Source organism: Myotis nattereri, assembly GCF_964212035.1.
Source record: "Myotis nattereri genome assembly, chromosome: 7".
Classification (NCBI taxonomy): domain Eukaryota; kingdom Metazoa; phylum Chordata; class Mammalia; order Chiroptera; family Vespertilionidae; genus Myotis; species Myotis nattereri.
Window position 1 is genome coordinate 2,992,396 of NC_138082.1, and position 21,231 is coordinate 3,013,626.

At 57.6% G+C, this 21,231-nt stretch overlaps 1 protein-coding gene across 1 annotated transcript; it reads right to left on the bottom strand.

Annotated features, from left to right (window-relative positions):
* Positions 1-514: 514 nt before the first annotated feature.
* Positions 515-17,750, bottom strand: NEMP2 (nuclear envelope integral membrane protein 2; the record flags this gene model as incomplete). The annotated part of the gene is made up of 10 exons (XM_081095460.1): positions 515-743; positions 1,178-1,306; positions 2,102-2,278; positions 6,379-6,592; positions 8,263-8,377; positions 9,199-9,292; positions 10,290-10,362; positions 10,490-10,712; positions 12,244-12,353; positions 17,654-17,750. 10 exons carry the CDS (start codon positions 17,748-17,750, stop codon positions 515-517), a joined length of 1,461 nt encoding a protein of 486 aa, XP_080951586.1.
* Between the last annotated feature and the right edge of the window lie 3,481 nt (positions 17,751-21,231).

The window sequence follows — 21,231 nt, forward strand, 5'->3', positions numbered from 1 at the left end:
GGCGTGGGCCTCCTGGGCTCGGTCCACGCGGCACTCAGTCAGTCCCTCCTTCCCCTGGAGTCTTAACGGGGCGCCCAGAACAAGGCCTGGTCTCCGTGAGGGAGATCACAGGTCTGTCCTGCAGGGAACTGTTACCGAATAGAGAACTCGGCGGTTTTAGAAATGAGCCGTCGATGCAAAATGCCACGAGAGGGCAAATGCCTCCAGCTTCAACACACGGAAACACAAAAGTGATGCTAATCTGACTCTACCTGTAGAAGCCTTACCAAAACGCTAAAATAGAAGCGTAGGAAATGTTTCTCTTCATCAGCTACCAAACAGCTAGAGGGCTGTTGCTAAATATAAAAAAGTCACCAGTCCAGTGAGGCCAGGGCTGGGGGAGGCGGCCTCCTCGCCCGGTGCCCGGCCGTGGGCCATGCCAGGGCTGAAGCGCCACCCTACGCGCCGCTGAGTGTGGGCTGGGACAAGTTGCTGCGCGTCCCAGACCCCAGTGCCTCCATCAGTAGCACGTTCTTCACACGTGAGCCAAGGCATCCTCGTCTCCTGGAACACGGGTCTGTGGGCAAATGAAGTCGGAAACCGCGACGCGATCTCTCCTGAGACACGTGGGCACTGGCGCCCTCAGAGGCCCTGGGCAGTCCTGCTGCATGCGGTGTCCATCTGAGTTGACCTGAGAATCCCCGTCCTGAGCAGCACTGACCAGCACTCGGACGCGCTGGGCACACGGGTCGGCCTCCCAGCACCTGCGCCGGCACCATCGGGGGAGACAGGCTCTGGGGCAGAGAGCACGCGGTGCCCGGGGCCGACGGGCACTGACCCGGGCTCGCTGGCCCCTGGAGGCCGACACAGTCCCCCTGTTCCGAGTGGAGATCTTCACTCGAGGGAAGTGGCGATGGCAGGCCCAGCAGGATAAACAGCAGGCTGGCCGCGAGGGACCGTCCACGTCTTCTGCCACCATCCCCTCCGCTACTACACATGTCTTGGTCCTGAGTGACATGCAGGGGCGGGTGCAAGGGCAGAGGGTGGGGACAGGGCAGGGGCAGGGCGGGGGAGCGGGGGCAGGGTAAGGGCAAGGTCGGGGGCAGGGGTGGGGGCAGGGGCAGAGGGCGGGGGCAGGGCCAGGACAGGGGCAGGGGGTGGGGGCAGAGGGCAGGGGGCAGGGGCAGGACACTCAGGCCTCAGCTGTTGCCCCTGCCCCAGGTTAAAGAGCTGCTCCTCCAGGAAGGCGCCCCCCAGGCTGTACTCTTCGTGAAGACGCATTTCTTCCCGCGACAAGTGGCTTCCTCCAAGGACGAAGTCTGCAAACCTATTAAGTATTTTGTGTTTGTTTTAAAGAAAGTTCATGTGACCACAGAAAGGTTTGCTGGGAAGAAAACAGCTCCCTTGCTCCGTGTCCCCTTAGAGAAGTGCAGGCGGCGGCAATGAGAGTGGCGTTTACACGGGAGGTGAAAGCCGACGGACCTTCAGGGAGGGCGGGGGCAGACACCAGCCCAGCGCTCCAAGACCCACTCTGCTCCCTAACGCTCTCCTCTCCCCTGAGCCTGGATTTTGCCTTATTTTACTGTCGACACTTCCCCTCCGACCTTTCCCTGGGGGCAGGGGGTCTGACTGAAGCACCCCACCTTTCCCTGGGGGCAGGGGGTCTGACTGAAGTCCCCCACCTTTCCCTGAGGGCAGGGGGTCTGACTGAAGCACCCCACCTTTCCCTGGGGGCAGGGGGTCTGACTGAAGCCTGCAGGAGGGGAGCAGAGGGGAGGATGCGGGCAGAGAGGCCTCCAGCATCACTGCCCGCACCAGCAGAAGCAGGGCCGCAGCCGTCCCACCCTCCGGCTCCTCTGGGCGTTGCCTCCCGCCTTCCCTTATGGGCCCCTTCCCGGTAGGAGCCCCTTCCCGGTAGGAGCCCCTTCCCGGTAGGAGCCGAGCTATTGCTCTGACACTCACAGTTCTGCCTGGGCCTGGGCCAGGGCCAGGGCCCCAGGGGAGCGGCTCTGGCAGCCTCGCTCGCCTGCTGGGCTCGGATGCTTCTAACGCGGGGCCTGCACCAGCCATCACGGACCCTCGCAGCGACTCGAACCCGGGCCCGGGGCTGAGCGGGGCTTACTTTTTCGGCGCGTGGAGCCTGGACATGACCAGCCAGGACGGGAAGTCGGGCCGGCGGCAGGCCTGGCGCAGCTCCTCCAGGGCCCGGGTGGTCTCGGCGGCAGCTTGCTCCCGGTACTGCTCCTCAGTCAGGAACTTGACCGCCAGCCTTCGGGACCTCAGCCACTTCCTCGCGTTCCTACGACACGGCAGTCGGCTGCTAGGTTCCTGGCCGCGTCGGGTCATTCAGCTCAACTCCCAAGACTCTGAACAGCCATGGTCATGGTTCCTCCCCTCCTGTGTACCACGCTGTACATGCTAAGCAGGGACCACGCTATCCTGCTGCTCTCGTGAACGCGGTCCTTAGAACGCGCAGCGCGGGCCTGCGGGCACACGCCCCTCCTCGGGCCTCCTAACGGACCTCAGGCCCTGATGTGGCTTCTGAGGGCCCGTCCGGGAGAGAGGTCAGTGCGTCTTCCTTCCCGGTGACCGAACCGCCCAGGGGACGGCGCAGGCCTGGCTTCCTGGTGCGGGACGGGCTGCTTCTCTCGGCACCGAGAGGCGGGCCTCGGGCGGCTATGGAGACTCGCCGCTCCCCGTCCGGACCGAAAGCAGGAGGCCCTGTGGCCCCGGCTGCGGCTGCGGAGTGGCCGGCCCTGGAGGGGGGACGTGCCCAGGGCGCCTGTGTGTGCGTGTGTGTCAGTGCCCAGGGCGCCTGTGCGTGTGTGTGTGTGTGTGCGCGCGCGTGCGCGTGTGTGTCAGTGCCCAGGGCGCCTGTGCGTGTGTGTGTGTGCGCGCACGCGTGTGTCAGTGCCCAGGGCGAGCGTGTGTGTGTGTGTGTGTGTGTGTGCGCGCGTGCGCGTGTGTGTCAGTGCCCAGGGCGCCTGTGTGTGTGTGTGTGTGTGCGCGCGCGCGTGTGTGTCAGTGCCCAGGGCGCCTGTGCGTGTGTGTGTGTGCGCGCACGCGTGTGTCAGTGCCCAGGGCGAGCGTGTGTGTGTGTGTGTGTGTGTGTGCGCGCGTGCGCGTGTGTGTCAGTGCCCAGGGCGCCTGTGTGTGTGTGTGTGTGTGCGCGCGCGCGTGTGTGTCAGTGCCCAGGGCGCGCGTGTGTGTGTGCATGTGCATGTGTGTGCGCGCGCGCGTGTGTGTCGGTGCCCAGGGCGTGTGTGTCGGTAAGTTACACCAGCTCTCGCTCTGCCGTGTGCTCAGGACCCGAAGTGCTTTCCTACCAGGGAGTCCCAAAGGGAAGCCTCTCATACAAATGCTAATGACAATGAACTAGGTCTTAACCGATTATTTATAAATGAGCGCTGAGATGTTTGCGGGCCGTTCACATGTTAATCTAAGGGATTCTCCCTCATGGGAGTGAGCATGGAATCACCAGCGGGGGGTCCCGAGTGCATTTTTCTGGGGGATCCGGACCTGAAAGGCTTTTCCTTGTAAAGATCCTGGGGGCTGATGTGCTAGCTCAGGGACCGCTGACGGTGGTTTCCAAACCGTCTCCTCTGAGCACCCGCCGGCCTCTGTGGGGACGACCGGCACAGCCCGGCTCCGAGGCCCGCCCACCGTGGGGGCCGGGCAATCCCGCCCCCGTGACGTGCCGAGCCCGAGCTGCTCACGTGAGACCCCGGAGGCACCCAGCACCCACCTCACCCGTCACCGCACAGGCTGCAGGCGACACTCGCATCAAGTGCTCAGCGCAGCGAGCGCCCATAGTAAGTGTTCAGTAAGTACAGAAACAAAACGCTGCCGACGTTATAGAAACAAACTCACACAGCGCTCTGAGGCCGGAAAGCACGCTAGCACCAGGGTGCTGCTTCTCTGGCCCGTTCCTTCGCCTATAAATACGCTCCCGTCTTCCCCTCGTCCTTCAGGCCATCGCCCACCAGCCGCGTGGCGGGAGGCGGGAGGCGGGCCCGTGCACGGTGACGGCGCTCACGGTGACAACGCGCAGCGAGGCTGACAGGCCACTGCGCAGGCGGCAGCCCCTTTGCTCCTGGCAGGGCGGCCGGTGGAAGGGGAGGAGGAGGAGGTCCACCCTGGCCCGCAGGATGCCGGCCTGGCCATGAGCAGGGCCTGGATGAGGGGAGTGGTCAGCCTCCTCCCACCGAGGGCCTCCGGGATCCCGGTTACCTTCGGGCTCCGACCCCAGCAGAGCCGTCAGCCAGCCTCAGCCCCTCCCATCAGCCCTGCCCGCTCAGCCTCACCCACACCCTCTGCACCCGGCTCTGTCCTGGCCCGGGCCCATCCGAGCCCGTGGCATCACCCCACACGCAGTCACAGATCCATAAACCACCAGCTCCCAGTCTCCTTCCCAACAGCCTCGCTCGCCTCATGAATATTCATTAGCTCCTCTTCCAGGCCTCACACCAGGTGCTCCTCACCTCCCACCTCCGGCCTGGACCATTGCGACATCTGAGGACTGGGCCCCTGCCCCTGCCCCTGCCCCTGCCCCTGCCCCTGCCCCGGACCCACCCTTTGCCAGACACGATGGGCCACATCCGCGGCCTGGGGGTGTCCTTGGTCTCGGCTTTGATTTTTGCTTTTTGAATATTTTAATTTTCAGATCAGTTGGCAACATTTAAAAATCACAAGAATCACATCCTCATCCACATTCCTGGCTTTTTCAGAAAAGCAGGAGACCTGGCAAAGCGGGGCCCAAACTCCCACAGGCAGCACCAGCTCGGGCTGAGGCCACTGCGCCTGGTGAGCTGCAGTGCAACCCCCGTGACACTCCCACATCCTCCCGGCCCCACGGCCTCGGCCCCGCTCAGCACCCACGCACTGCCTGCAGGCCCGAGCGCCGGGTACAGAGCTCCTTGGGCATCGCCAGGGAGCACCCCTCAGCGGCACTGGCTTCTGCCCGCCCTGTGCCCGATCAGCCTAGACTCACTGCATGGCCTACGCTGCCTCACGCCGTCCATGCCCGCCCCGCTCACACTGTCCTGCCCGCCCCCTCACGCCGTCCATGCCCGCCCCGCTCACACTGTCCTGCCCGCCCCCTCACGCCGTCCATGCCCGCCCCGCTCACACTGTCCTGCCCGCCCCCTCACGCCGTCCATGCCCGCCCCGCTCACACTGTCCTGCCCGCCCCCTCACGCCGTCCATGCCCGCCCCGCTCACACTGTCCTGCCCGCCCCCTCACGCCGTCCATGCCCGCCCCGCTCACACTGTCCTGCCCGCCCCCTCACGCCGTCCATGCCCGCCCCCTCACGCCGTCCATGCCCGCCCCCTCATGCCGTCCATGCCCGCCCCGCTCACACTGTCCTGCCCGCCCCCTCACGCCGTCCATGCCCGCCCCCTCATGCCATCCATGCCCGCCCCCTCACGCCGTCCATGCCCGCCCCCTCACGCCGTCCATGCCCGCCCCCTCATGCCGTCCATGCCCGCCCCGCTCACACTGTCCTGCCCGCCCCCTCACGCCGTCCATGCCCGCCCCCTCACGCCGTCCATGCCCGCCCCCTCACGCCGTCCATGCCCGCCCCCTCATGCCGTCCATGCCCGCCCCGCTCACACTGTCCACACCGCCTCACTCGCCTGCCTCACGATGCCCATCAGGCTTTCTCTCCATGGGAGAGCCTCCCTACACTTAGTCACCTGGCCTCTGACTCAGTAAGATGTGGCCCAGTGCTCGCTCCTCCAGAAGTGCCCCTGAGCTCCCGATGCCTGGTGCTGGGCAGGCCTACGTTCGCACCTCGTGCGTGACAGTGTGCGTGACAGCGTACACCTCGGTGCCAGCAAGCACAGTGCAGGGACAGGAGGCCCTCATCTGCGCACGACATGCAGGCAGGCGCTCAGCCCGACGCGGCGACCGACCAGGCGGCCTCACAGAGCGTCCCCTCCGCGGTCCCCCATCCTCTGGGCTTCCACGAGGCCGAAGCCTCGCCTTGAACCCGAGAAAAGAAAGCCCTGAATGTCATCGCATCTTCCACCCCAATGATTCATTTCTGAGCCCTAACTCTTATCTCATCAGCACCACGAATACCTCTGCAGCCGTGTTTGGCTCCAATGGAAGGAAGGACAGAATGAAGTAGAAACTCCAGGCAGCCCCGAGCCCAGGGCGCTCTGTCACGAGTCAGGGAGCCGGGGAGCTGCCATCACCCGCATGGGTGTGAGCCTCAGAACAGCAACGAGATGCACCCTCAGGCTCGCTGCCTCCCCTCCTCTCAGAGGGAACACTCCAGGTGAAATGCGGTCCATTATGCGATCAAACACGATATGTCCAAATATCCCCCAAACCATCAACGCAACCAGAGCTCGTGTCAAATTACAAGGAAAAAAGAAGATGCATCCGGCACATACCTGAGGGCTCTCAGTGGGTAGTGCAGACCCCAGGGCAGCAGCATGAGGCCGACGGCGGTCCACGCGACCTGGGGCATGGGGGCGCCGCCGCACGTCAGGGCCAGGGCCAGGAGCCGCAGCGTCCATGCCAGGAGGCGCCGGCTCCTCTCCTTGACCAGGGGCCCGCGTCTGTAACAGGCAGCAAAGCTGAGACACCCAACTGTCAAGATGTAGCCTGTAGGAGCAGAAGAATGTAACTAGTATCACTCAGAACTTGAAAATTTATGGTAAAAACCGGCAGAGGTCTGGCCGGCACGGCTCAGTGGCTGAGCATCGACCTATGAGCCAGGAGGTCAGGGTTTGATTCCCGGTCAGGGCACAGGCCCCGGTTGCAGCCTCCATCCCCAGTGGGGGGCGTGCAGGAGGCAGCCGATCCATGATTCTCTCTCATCCTTGAGGTTTCTCTTTCTCTCTCCCTCTCCCTTCCTCTCTGAAATCAATAAAAACATTAAAAAAAAAATGGACATAGCCTGGACTGAGAGCTAAGAACATACCAGAAAAACCTTCACTTCTGTTTTCTTTTCCAATGAAGTAAAATTGAAAAAGGCACCTAAGGCTCGTTGTTCCTTCATGTGATCCGGGCTGACCGGTAATGAGTAAGTGAATAACCATCTTTGGTGTAAGTGAGGGCGAATGATCGTCAGTTATTGGAACATGTGTCTAGTTTTCAGTCCAGAGTCCCAGAAGGACAACCGTCCTCGGGCGGCCTCGGTCAGGGGGAAGCCTCAGCACCGGTCACAGCTACAAACCCGACTTTTTGTTTTCACGTTCCGGCCACGGAAGGAAAGTGAACTTTACAGCGGAGGGACCGGCTGCGCCCTGGCAACCAGGCCCGGGTCCAGCCAACGCCGAGGGACCGACCGCGAGAGGGTCTGCGTCTCGGGCGGGTCCAGCTGCGTGCGTTTGCGTCCGAGCGAGCCCCAAGGCCGAAGGTCCCGTTTAAAGGACACGCAGGCGAGAGAGGAACGCAGCTGACTTACACCACAGAGCGGGGACCGGGGAAATCCAAAGCGTGATTCCCGACTACAGCGCAGCGTACGCGAACCCGCCACCGAGGCCGTGGAGGGAACGTCAGCGTGGCCTGGGTGGCAGATGCTTTATGGGATTTTTAATTTCTTTTTAGACTTGAATCTTGACTATAGAGGAAAATGCTCTTGGTTTTTAGAAGCGCTTAGTGACGTATTTAGGGGACCACACCATCATATGGGTGATTTACTTTAAAAAAACACGTTAGCATAAGAACCATGAACTAAACACATAACATCGTAACAGGAAACAGAACATGTGCTGCTTCTGACTTGGGGGCATAAACTTGTGTGCGAAATCCGGGGTCAGGCGTCAGGAGGAAGCCAGTTCTCTCATCCCCCACCACCTCCCGATTAAACCAGGAGGAAAAGTGGGTGCTGTTTTGGTAACAAGGAGAACAGGGGGCTCCCCATGCCTCCGTTTCTGGAAAGTCAGGGTTTCATTTGTCACGTACATGTAGGACGTCTCACCTTTCGTGCCGAATACATCAAGACAAAGATCGAAAGAGCCACATTTTATAGAAACCTTTTCATCACGAGTTAGATGTGGTCAGAGCATCTGTAGCCAAAAGGGGCAAATCGTTTTCGCTCTTTTGAACATGAGGACAGACAACGAAGAAGGAGGTCATATGGGAAGGGGTCCAAGATGAGATCGAATAATGAACTGAAATCACCAACTAGGGGAACAAATAAAATACGATTTTAAACAGCGCTGCTCAGCTCCAAGGGAAACCGACGCCGGGAACATCTGCAAGAGACGGCCTCCGGTGGCGCTTCGCAGCTTTCCCGATAATAGAACGGATCTTAAAACGCTACCTACCTACGACGTACATCCTGTGCTCACCCCACAGCCACGGCAGGTTCTCCATCCACTGGCACACCACACACACTGAAGCAAGCCAACAAGCAACCATCACAGCCCCAAAGGCGCTGCACTGCGTGTGGAGAAAACAAACGCACAGCGTTCGGGTCACGCGCGCTCGTAACCGCAGAAGCAAGCACCCAGCCCCCGTACCAGACGCTGCTCTACACAAGCGCGTTGCCGTCAACGCGGCCCTCGGGTCTGGTTACAGGCGCGGCCCCGGCCCGGCAGCCCCGGCGCCCTGGGAGCTGCGGGGATGCAGACTCGCAGGTCCAGGACCTGAGCCGCAGCCTGCACTTGGGCAGGGCGCCCGGGCCGGCACGCCTCCTGTCGCTGGAGCAGCGCTGTGCAGGGAACAATTTATCTCCAGGTGATGCGGGGCTGCACCCTTTCAGCAGAGGGACGGCAACATTATCGTCGTGAACTAATATTTGCGTCTCCTCGTTCTGTTCTGGGGAACGGATGACAACGCAGCAATCCGCAGAGGCAGCGACGCTGCTATTCACAGCCCGATGGCTCGGCCACGTGAGCGTCCTCAGCGAGGCCGAGGTCAGAGAGACTCTCTCTTAGCATACATCGCCCCTGTCACTCACAAGGGAAACACATCCCCTTGAGAATGAACATGTTACCTAGAGAATGACAGGGTCTCCAGAAAAGTATCAGCAAGACGTACTACGGAAACCTACAGACGGCAATAAAATAAACAGGGGCTCTCTAGAAAAGGTACGTTTTAAAGCCAGTCTGTGCAACGTAGAAATACAGCTTGCATGAGGAGTCACCATAATCAGCGCGGATCGGTCTGACCAAGCTTCCTGCCCACAAGGACCCCGAGCTGCACGCTGTGCTCACGGCACCCACCGGCTCACCCACCGGCTCACCCACCGGCTCACCCACCTTACAGATGCACCTTCTCACCAGCAGCAGCAGGAAGACCGGTGCCATCAGGACGCCGAGCGCCGTCCCCAGGGAGTAATAGAAAGCGGGGCTCCTGTCACAACAAGCAGACAGAGGCATGTGAATGCCCAGCCACGCTGTTCGCATGGAAAACACGTTCAACTTGACGACGGAAGAAGAAAAACTCAGGCGGCGGCTTTGATTACGTCCCATGCTCTTAAAAAACGGAATCTCTGCCTGAAATGTAGGGTGAACAGCTTGCCACGAACTCAAAACACAGTGTCTGCGCTATCTTCTGCTCAGATCGGACCCGGCAAGAACTGCGCCCCGTCAGGCAGCGGGCGGGCGGGCGGGGGGGTGCGTGCCTGAGCCGTGGCGGCATCCGCAGCGCCCAGAAAGCGCTGTCCGCATCAGCCTCTGCCGGGACGACTCGGCTGCAGCCAGCTCCGCAGAGCCACGCTTCCCGCCTCGGGCTGCATCGGCAGCGGCCAGTTGCACACGAGTGGGCCGTGAGCGGTGTTCACACTTGGTTATGCCACAAGGAAAGGCTCAGACATACGCCGTGTGCAGGACAGCGCACTGAACAGTGAAAACATCTGGAAGGACACTCCTTCCTCATGAGTAAAGTTGTCAGAAACAAAAAACCAGAATGGCAGGTTGATCAGAGGTTTGTGCAATCCCTCCTTGGGCATCCGAGCTGCACGTTGGGGAGGCGGCCTCTGAGAGGGGACCAGGCGTCTGCACCAGCAAACCCGCCCCGCCCCAGCCCCGGGGGGGGCCAGTCAGGTGACGGCAGATCTCCGTCCCCATCTACACGGTGGGGACAGTAGCACAGCTCACACGCGAACACACTGATGTCTGTGAGCAGGCGATGCCACATTCCGCCCCTGGAAGCACACACGGTGTGACGTTCACCTGTCATCGCTACACAAACGACCATTCCTGGCTTTAAAGGCTTTGCAAGCTTGAGCTTCAGACCTGTTTGCAAAACCTGACACGGAGCTACCCTCCAACCCGTGTGGTCCTTCGCAGGCGCCAGCACGGTCCCCGCCTTCGGTCCCCACGTTAAGAAGGGCGCCACAGGTACTTACTGGCTCAAGCGCGCCGCCAGGCGGAAGAGGACGATGCCGGCCACGAACAGGAGGATGAGCCCGAAATCCACAACTGGAGCAAAGGAGACACAGGAACAGGCTGGTGTCAAGGCGGTGGCAGTGCGCAGGGAAACGCCAGTCTACCGACACGCCTCTCAGGAAGACGGGCCGAGAAGCCCAGTGAACCAGAGCGGACTCACCCCTGCGAGCCACCTGCACCGTGTGCCTCCCGGCCGGCTTCACAGAGAAGCACACCGTCTCCCCGTGTGGGCGGATGCTCACGGATATTTCATGCGACTCGCTCGGGGTCCAGAACGTGTGGATCGCACACTTGATCAGAGAAAGGACGGTCTCTGGGTCCTGGCAGTTGTGTCTTTCTGTGATATAGGCGACACTGAGCAGGTCGGCGCTGGTGAGCCTCACCTGCCAACGAGAACGCAGCCCCATTAGCACAGGAGGTAAAGCTCCTCGAACGCATCCTAGAACCCCGGCCGGCTGAGTGAGGGACACGCAGACGCACGCGGTGCCGTGTGGAGGCCACGGGTGCACCCCCGCCCGGAAAGTGGGTGTTTGTTCCCTGAGTGGTGGTTGATCCAACTTCTTCTTCTAGCACAGTGGTTCTCAACCTCGGCTGCACATTAGAATCACCTGGGAACCTTTTTAAAATCCTGATTTCTGGGCCTCGTCCTCCGGAAATTCTGTGTCTCTGTTATGGGGTGAGGCCACAACATTAGTCACAAAGAAACAGAATTTCCGGAGGATGAGGCCCAGAAATCAGGATTTTAACAAGATTCCCAGGTGATGCTAATGTGCAGCCGAGGTTGAGACCACTGTTCTAGCGAGTTCTTGGAGTCAACGGAGACGTAAGCAAAGACGAGATAGAGGAACAGGTGGCCAACTGTTATAAACCCACGAGAAGAGGGGTATCTCTGCCACTTTCTCCGTGACTGAGAAGTGCCCCCTCTGGGTCAGCTCAGACGTAGCCCCGGCGTCTCCCACCACCACCTCCTGAGGGCAGAGCCCGGCCTCAGGGCCTACCCACGGCTCACAGCACAGCACCAGCTACAGCCAGGCATTACCGAATGACAGCCTGGCTGCTGCCTTGTCTGTCCCTGTTTCTCCTCCCTGCCCGAAGGGGGGCGTGGCCACCAGCTCCGAGCCTCGGGCATCGGGTGGTATCACCCACTGCCTGCCTCCCCCTCCTTGTGGACTTTGCCCCGGGCCCACGGCTGTGCTCTCTCCAGTGCCACCTGCAGCCACGCATCTCGGGGATTCACCAGTGCATTCACCGCACCCCTATATGCTGGCCTCCCGTTCTCTGAGCTCCTCTGATGGTCGTGTCCCCCACCCACCTCCACAAATCACCCCCACGGCCACACCCCGGACCTTGTCAGCCCCGAACGGAAGGCCCTCACACAGGCCGCATTCCATGCACCGCCTGGCTGACCACCTCCTGTCTTCCCAGCATGCCCGTCGGCACTGCACCCGGCAAGCCTTGGACGCCCCCTCCCATGCATCGGGCATCTCCACCCTGCTCCTCACCCCGAAGGACTCAGCCCCTGCTCGTCCTGAGGAATCCCAAGGGCGTCACGAGGAATCACGCCCTCGCAGGCACCGCCTTTGTTCTCACGGCCGCCGGCAAAGCCCGCCCCCACCTATTCTGTTCCTGCATCCGTGCCACCAGCCCTGCTGCGGGGCACACGGTGGTCGCACTGCCCAGTCGGGGGCGCCGAGAGTATCACAATAAAATCAAACACATCCACAGCAACGGGCCGGGCAGGGGGCATCTGGGATACTGTCAACAATAACGACACATTTTTAAAAATGAATAAAATACATATTTTTTTCATCTTAAAAAATAAAGCCACGATCCTTTTTAAGGAGCTTGATTCAAAATCAAAGAAAAATAAACAAATTCCCCGTGGTAAGATAAGATTTAAAGGTACCCTCTTACCTGCACCGTTGACCATATGTATTTCCACTCGATCTGGGTTTTTTGATGGTAGCAGTAACAGTCTGACTCCGAATTTTTAATTAAATCCATTTCCTTCAAAGCTCTGCACCCTGGAACTGAGAAGTGTAAAAGAAAACATATTTTCTAAATATTTAATTGCCCAGAATCTGACCTTTTCTTTTCTTTTTTTATTCACGGGGACATGGGGTAGCTGTTTTTATACTCTATGACCAAAAAATTCTTCTCTCTGGCAATTATAGGCCGCCCAGCAGGAGACAGACCAACAGTTCCAGTGCAGGGCTTTTACGACATTTGGAGGACATGCTACGAGCACAGGGAACAGGCACTCCCTCCACCCGAGACCGAGGAAGGACTGAGGGCCGCCTCCCAGGAGAGCGGCGATGTGAGCGAAGAACCAATGAAGTTGGAGGTAATGAGAGAGAAGTCGGGGGGTGGGGGTGGCAAGTGTGTGCAGAACACCGGGGCTGAGGGACATCAGCGTGCCAGCCCTTCACAGGATGGCGCGTAGGGGACACACAGGACATCCACCACCTCAGCGAGAGGCCAGCAGGGGTCCTCTGGGGCCTGAGCTTGGCAAACAAAGGCTATCTTCCCACAGAGGGCCGGGTTTTTTCCACTTGGTCCTAAGACGGTCTCCTAAATCATTTGATATTTCTAACTCGGTAAGAGCGAGACGATGCCACTCAGGTGCTGTGAGCTGTTTGAACTTCGGAGTACACGCTTCCCTGGTCTCCTCTCCACTTGGAACCCCGCGAGGCCTTCTGGCTGGCCTCCTGCTTCCAGAACTGCCCCCCACGATTTCCCCACAACCTGTTCCCTAATCTGCACAAACACATCCATCGGAGCGCACGACTGACCTAGGTAAAACCCTCCCCGGGCTTCCCAGGGAACCTGGGCACCTCTGACCTTCTCTCCCGCCTCCCCCCGCTGGGCTGCTCCAGCCACACCCACCCTCCTGTCCTCAGGCGCCTCCACTTTTCCCACTTGCTGCTTCCTCCTGTTTGACACATGTGTGTACTGGGTGCGAGGGCACTCCCAGAACAGGGACTTGCTCTGCATGTCAGCCCATCTTCAACCAGACGGGGGTGGGGAGAGTGCGAGCAGAGGTGACTATGGATACGATAGAAACCCCCTGAAAAGCACGTTGCAGACGGCGTCTCCCCAGGAGATCTCCAGAGTAGCCTCTGCTTTTGAGATGCACCTGATGTGGAACTCATACAACACCTGGGGCACCACCGACCAGGTGTCGACACTGCATGGTGTCCTCTGGCTGCCCGCACTATCCCCCCTCCTACGCTGAATGTCTCCATCCACCCGCGAGGGAATTCCTACACATCGAGGAAGTGAGAAACTCGCAGCCACGAGAAGCCGCACGCCTGGCTCCAGGGAGCTCCTGTGGACCTCCGGACACAGGCTGGCTGGATGAGGCAGGAGGCGGTGACCGTGACAATCAAGCTGGTGTCGTGCTGGCCTAGGGCCTCCCGAGAGAGCCAGGCCTTCTGCCAGATCAGCCGTGTGCCGCCGGGGTGTTTGACACACGCCCCACCTGACGGCGAGCCGGGGGCACCGGCCTCCTCCCCGCAGACTGTCAGGTAGAGAAATAGCAACGGCCACCAATCACCAGCTCGTGCGCATGCAGCAAGGCACACCTGGCTTTTGTTTGTGTGCCGCGGGATGTTAGTAATTAGGTTAGTGCGGGAGATGGCAAAGGTTGAAAACTGGCTTCAGACTGTTCGTCAGGTTATGTCCTTCCCAGGCCTCTCCTCTCCTCCCTTCGGTGATCTCCTGGAAATGGCATCGCTGTTTCTACTTCCTCTATCGCCACCTGAGGGTGAGCGTGGGAAGTGCAGCCAGCCCCACAGCTCACTGACCTCCACCGCTGGTTCCAGCCCAAGCGCAGGCTGCGAGCCCCAGGCCCCGGCAGGTGTCTCCCATGGATGCTGCCTCGGCCTCCGCGGGTTCGTCCCACTAGGACGGACCTGCTGGCCCCCAGCAATGTCAGCCAACCCCCCGCCCAGGGCATCCAGGACGCACAGAGGAGTTTCCCGGATCTGAACACGCAGCAAGAACCCTTCACCGGGAGGGACAGCTGCCAGTGAGAGCCGCTGCTCCCACTAGGGCTGGAACCCGTCTGCACCGGGAGGGTGCCCCCAACGAGGTGTTTGCTCCCTCAGACCTGAGTCCGATCTGGGAAACGACTGGAAGCATGGGCTATCCCAGCTCCGGCTCATCTCCCAGCACCTGGAGGATCTGGGGACCAGCCCGGGATGCCGTCCTCACTCGGCTGCCCCAGCAAGGCAGCGTCTAAGCCAGCCGTGGGCAAACTACGGCCCTCGGGCCAGATCCGGCCCGTTTGAAATGAATAAAACTTAAAAAAAAAAAGACCGTACCCTTTTATGTAATGATGTTTACTTTGAATTTATATTAGTTCACACAAACACTCCATCCATGCTTTTGTTCCGGCCCTCCGGTCCAGTTTAAGAACCCATTGTGGCCCTCGAGTCAAAAAGTTTGCCCACCCCTGGAAGCCGTGAATGAGCATCGCCCTCCTGAACTCCCCAGTCCCTGGCAGGCTCTCTCATCCTTTCAACAAACCTGAACTGACTCAGTAATATTTGTGCCCTAACTGCCAAGACACAGCACAATTCTTTACGTCACCCAAGGATTCGAGCCAGGATGACCTTAACCAATGAGACCCCTTAGCTCCTTCTGAATGCCACCCAATTTATAAATACTGAATGCGTCTATAAACTGGGACAGCGGCGTATCACCTGCTTTAACTAGTAACTTTAAAATCACGCCGTTGTAGTCCTTTTGTCATGTATTACTTTTCCTACGTGTACAAGGACATATTTAAGTTAGAGTCTAATCATTCATAAGATAAAAATATTCAGTCGGAACTTGAGAAAGGGGCAGGTGGTACGGAAACCTACTTAGAGAGTACCCTACAGATAAAATGCTCCTCAGATCTTAGCAGATCTTAAACAACCTCCAACATAAAAACACTTCTGCCATGTTCCCCCTGAACGTCACCTCTCACGGTCCTCAGATGAGAAGCAAGTACCTAAGGTGAGACTAAACCAGAACAATAAAACCCCTGACTACACTCTCGTGCCCTCCATTCGGCCACAACGGCTCCTCTTTGGGGACAGCGAAAGGGAGGCAGAAGAATAGGAACAACAAAAAGCAAAACCCATTGAACCTGAACTCCTGAAAGCTGACATGGAAAAAGGGTGTTTCTGGGTAGTACACTGTAAATTCACGTTGTCACAGGAGTTAGCACGGAGCACCAACGTGACAAGGGTAACTTCTCGGTTCTACTAACCCTAGTTTTTTTGTGTTGTTTTTTAACATGACTTAAATCTACGTCTTGATATTTTATGTCTCCAAGAACACGCATAATAAAACTGAAACTGAAATTAGCACATGCTAGCGTGGATTCAAGTATGATCTTCATCTCAAGCACTGATTTTTCTTCTCCCACAGATAAATCTGAATCCTGCTAACGCCCACGCCTGGGAATGCAGTCCAGAGGCCTGAACTTCTTCCCAGGACACAGTGTGGTTCCTGGGAACTTCACCCACTGCTTGCAAACCACTAGTGGCTCTTAGTGCGAAGTTTCTCCTCCTCTCGGCCAGACCTGCCCCTGACCTGACTTCGGACAGGGTGACAGACGCTGGCCTCCGCCGATTTCCTCCATTCCCAGATGGTGTGTGTGTGTGTGTGTGTGTGTGTGTGTGTTGGAGATGGAATTTAGAACAGGAAACGGCCTCTAATCTAGTTTATGAAAGGAAGTTCCAGCCGTTTGGTCTCAGGGCTCCTCATTAAAACCAGCGCTTTCAGAGCAGCAACAGCCTAGAGCAGTGATGGCGAACCTTTTGAGCTCGGCGTGCCAGCATTTAGAAAAACCCTAACTTAACTCTGGTGCCGTGTCACATATAGAAATTTTTTGATCTTTGCGGCCATAGTAAAACAAAGATTTATATTTCTGATATTTATTTTATAAATTTAAATGCCATTTAACAAAGAAAAATCAACCAAAAAAATGAGTTCGTGTGTCACCTCTGACACGCGTGTCATAGGTTCGCCATCACTGGCCTAGACACTGTGGTCCCGGCCTCGGCAGCGTGGCTGGCAGACACAGGCCCGGCCTGCCTGGAGCGGCGAGCGGCGCTGTAAGCCTCACACGCCGCCATTCTTCCGAGCTGGGGGCCAGCCTCTGATCAGCTCAGGGGGCACCTGCGAGTCCCAGGCGGACAGAAGCTGGCGGCTGGGCATGCCTCGGTGAACACCACACGGAAGTGAGCTGTTAGCACCGGATCTGGGGACTCAGAATCTGGAAAACACTGGAGTCACTGAGACAGATAAGAAGGTGAGGGCAACATGGGAAACCACCCAGCCACAGAACACCTTCCTTCTCCCGATGAGAAAACCAGAGTCCAGAAAGGCCGTGTGCCGGACCTCTACAGGTGGTGCCTGGTTAATGGCTGGGCCGGCCCGCTGGGGGTGCGGGTCCAGGGCTGTTGCCCTGCTCAGAACCCCCCTTGGCAGTGCTGTGATTTACTTCCTCATCAGTATACACTGGTCACATCTCTTCCCCGGCCTTCATTTTCTCACCTGTAAAATGGGCTCATAAATGTTACCTTCCCCTCCCCCGCCGCAGGACTACTGTGGGCACCAAGTAAGATAGAGCCGTTAAAACACTGCCCAACACGGTAAAGACAAAACAAACGTCTGTTCGGTGGAAACGGGTGTAAAACAGCTCCCGAGGCGGTGCCCCAAGACTCCCCAGTTGGCAGCGGTGACGGACTCTGACCATGGGCCCCATCCCTAGACAAGGAGCCCTGGTTTGTGGGGGGAGGCGGCCCCAGCTAAAGTCCCCACTTGGTTGCCCCCCTTGCGGCCAGAGGTGGCCAATGCGATGGAGAGAAGTGGGCGGCGATTCCAGGAAACCTTTCACGGGATTTTATGGGAGAAAAGGGACCAGAAGTGAGTGGCGGTCCTGGAGCTGGAACCCCGACTCCCAGGCCAGGACCCTGAGCTCACCGCACGGGTCCCCCACCGACGCCCCCAGCCGCCCCCATGTCCGTCCCCTGCGAGCCGGGCAGGCGCACGCGCTCCGGGGCAGCCACGTCCCGTGCGGGGCTGTTTGTGCGGGTTCACGGCGCCGGTACCGGACCCGCTCACGGTCCTGGAGCCGGTCAGGCGGGCGCTGCGGCCAGATGCCCACGCGAGGCCGAGACCGCGGCTCCCGCCTCCATGGCTGCAGGGCCGTCCGGCAGAGACGGGAAGCCCAGGCGGGGTGGAGGGTGGAGGGTGGAGAGTGGGGTCCCCGGGCCGGGCCGCCCCGGAAGGGAGCGCCCCCCGCGGCCCCGGCGCCCGCGGTTACCTGCCAGCGGCGCCCCGCGCGCCTCCTTCGCGCGCCCCAAGCCCACGGCCAGCGGCGCCCAGAGCAGCAGCCACCACGGGCCCGCGCGCGGCCGCATCCCGCCGCCCGCAGCCCCGGCCGCGCGGGTCCGGACGGGGAGGGCGGGGCGGGGACCCCCGCGGGGGAAGGCGAGGCCCCGCCTCCCGGGGGAGGACCAGCCGCCGGGCCGCGGGTTCCGGGTCCCCCTCCCGGGCGCCGGGCGCGGGGCGGGCTGGGGAGGGCCGCGCGGTGGCTGTCGATGAAGATCTTCCTGCCGGTGGCTCAGCCCCATCCTCCGCGCCTGCAGGAGGGCGCCCCGGGGGCAGGCCCTTCGGCAACTTCCCGTTTTAGGAGTAAAAGTCAGTTTCCTTATTTTCCCTTTTGGGTTTCCTTTTCCTCTTTGTGACACGCAGTCACACGTGGGCCAGGTGGTTCCTTAAACCGAACTGTAGGTCTGAGCTCAAGAACACCGCGTTTCAGGATCCAGGGGCTGGAAGAGTCCGCTCACCGATGCAACACGCCCCTTAGGATGACCTTGCGTTGAATCAAAACAGAAAAAAAACCCCAAAATAAACCAAAACAGATTGGTGGCTCCCCCAGGGGAGGGACAGAGACGGGGTGAGGGGGCGAAATGGGTGAAGGTGATGGAAGGTTATAAGATCAACGAGTTCTTCCGATGTGAGGTACAGCGTGGTGACTGAAGTGAACAATACTGCACCTTATATTGGAAAGTTGCTAAGAGTAGGACTCAAAAATTCTCATAAGAAAGAAATTTGGGTAATGACGTGCGGTGATGGATATTAACTTATTTTGATGACCATTTTGAAATATAGACATATCAAACCATTATGCTGTACACCTAAAACTAACACATGTCAATTATATCTCAGTAAAACTGGAAAAATAGTATAGGTCAATGCTAATATTGATAATTAGTATAGAACTCGCAGCCTTGAATAATTTTGTACTTAAAAAAACAGACACTCCCGAGGCCCTGGAGACCCTTTAATGGGATTCAATGTTCATATTAAACATTTACTAGAATAAAGGTCAGTTCCTTTTTCCTAATCCAGGTCTTCTGCTGACGTATCTCAGAGACCCCAGTGTGACAGTAAGCATCCTCTACGACAGTCTCACTTTCCCTAAAACTCTGAGTGGGACTCGCCTTTCCCTGGCTTCACAGGAAGGTTTTGTGGCAGCAGTTCGCCGTGAGCAGAGCAAGGACCATGGGCAGGTACAGGTCACCAGGGTGGACAGCCCACGGGCCTAGCAATGGACAGTCGGTTGGAGGGGCGGACCTCGCCCCCAGGGTGACCTTTCCTCCCCTTGCAGATCCCTGGGCCTGAGGTCTGGACCCCCTGACCTTTTCCCCCTGGAGACGACATCTCGGCCTCAGTTGTGTTTTAGCTCCAGGCCCAGAAAAGCAGCAAAACCAGCCCAGCTGCCCCCAGGACCAGCTGCGTTGGATAATGACCCGGTGCCCTGGTGCCAGCCAATCAGTGGAGATCACAATCCTGAGAGGACACACCTGGAAAGTGCTGGATGTTCTATTGCAGTGGTTCTCAACCTTGGCTGCACATTAGAATCACCTGGGCATCTTTTTAAAATCCTGGTTTCTGGGCCTCATCCTCCGGAAATTCTGTTTCTCTGTAACTAATGTGGTCGCACCCCATAACAAACACCAAAAACCCGCTCCTCGCCAAAAACCCGCTCCTCGCCAAAAGAAGCTATGACATTCACTGGCAACAGTACTATGGAAAGTGGAAATAAAACAATAAAAAATCTAAAAGAAGGCAAGAATATAGGGAGAAAGAATGAACAAATAGAGAACAAAAGATGGCAGGTTTTAATCCGATCATATCAATAATTACATTAAATAGAAAAGTCTCAAAACCCGAATTAAAAGGCAAACATTGTCATATTGGAAAAACTTATTTATATACTATTTATTAGAAATACACCTTAAGTGTAAAGATATACTTATATGGATTACAAAGAAAAGGAAGAAAAACATATTCCAAATACCAATCAAAAGAAAGGTGAGTGGGGCCCTGGCCGAGTGGCTCAGTTGGCTGAGGGCACCATCCGGATACGCCACGGTTTCAGGTTCAGGCCCCGTCAGGGCACAGAAAGGAAGAAACCAATGAAAACATGAATGAAGTGGAGCAACAAATCCGTTTCTCTCTCTCCTTCCTCCCCGCACCGCCCCCCCCCCAAAAAAAAACCCAAAAAATCAAAAACAAAAAAAAGCAAACAAAAACAAGAAAGTTGAGTGGCTATATTGATACCAGATAAAGCAGACTCTGCAACAAAAAATCTTCCCATGAGTCCAGTGGGTCTAAGGTGGAGCCTGGGGCTCTGCATTCCACACCGACTCCCTGGCTGCCTAGGGACTGTCGTGCGCAGCAAATCCTTGGCCCGGAGGTCAGTTGGCAGAAGGAGGAAATCCCAGGTCACACAGCTGGGAAATGCAGCTGACTGTCTTCCCCCATTAGATATTCACAGTGATGAACAGCAGACTCAACACTTAAAAATGTCTGCGGTCAAGAAGTCTGTAGCAGGCGGCCTCCAGGATGGCCTCCAGGATGGCCTCCGTGATCCCCTCTGTTTCCTGGTGCTCAGGCCCTTCTGTCATCAACCCCTCCCTTTCCGTGTGGGCTGGAAATAGGGACTTGTTTCCAACCCATAGTAGATGGCAGAAGTGATGAGACGCCACTTCCAAGGTTAGGTTATAAAAAGACTGTGGCTTCCAGCTTGGGCTCTCTCTCTCTCTCTCTCTCTTTCTTTCTCTCTCTCTCTCTCTCTCTCTCTCTCTCTCTCTCTCTCTCTCTCTCTCACTGGTACTGGGGGAAGCCAGCTACCATGTTATGACAAGCCCTGTGGAGAGACCTCTGGGAGTAAGCAGATCTTCCCAATAGAACTCCCAGGCGGTTCCGCACTGGCTGCCATTGTGATTACGACCTTGGAGAGGCCCTGAGCCAGAACCCCCTCATTAAGCTGCCCCTACATTCCTGACGCTCAAAACATGTAAGACAGTAGGTGCGTATTCTTCTCATTGCGAAGATTAGGAGTAATTTGTTATACAGCAATAGGCGGCTGACGTGAAACTTTTCCTACCCAGTGTTTAGATGCAAGAGTTCATTTTCACCTGCTGAGGCTGTGGTGTTTCCGTAATAATCTACCTTCCTTGGTACTGAAGAATTCTGGATGAGACATTTGACTTGTGCATATACTCCACCCAAACGTAAGCCTGATAATTATTTTTATTTTTCCCCAAATAAAATGTATTAACACCACAATAATACATAGTTTAGAAAACACTACACTTACTCTTTAGCAACGTCTTATTTCAAAGTCAAGGTACAACTGTATAACGAGTTTTTATTTTTTACTCTTTTTTTTGGAGAATACAAAAAGAAAGAAAGAAAGAAAGAAAGAAAGAAAGAAAGAAAGAAAGAAAGAAACCCTATATAATAAAAAGCTAATATGCAAATTGTCCCCTCCACCGGGAGTTTAACCCAGAGTTCAACCAGGAAGTGGGGCGGGCCAACCACCCAAGG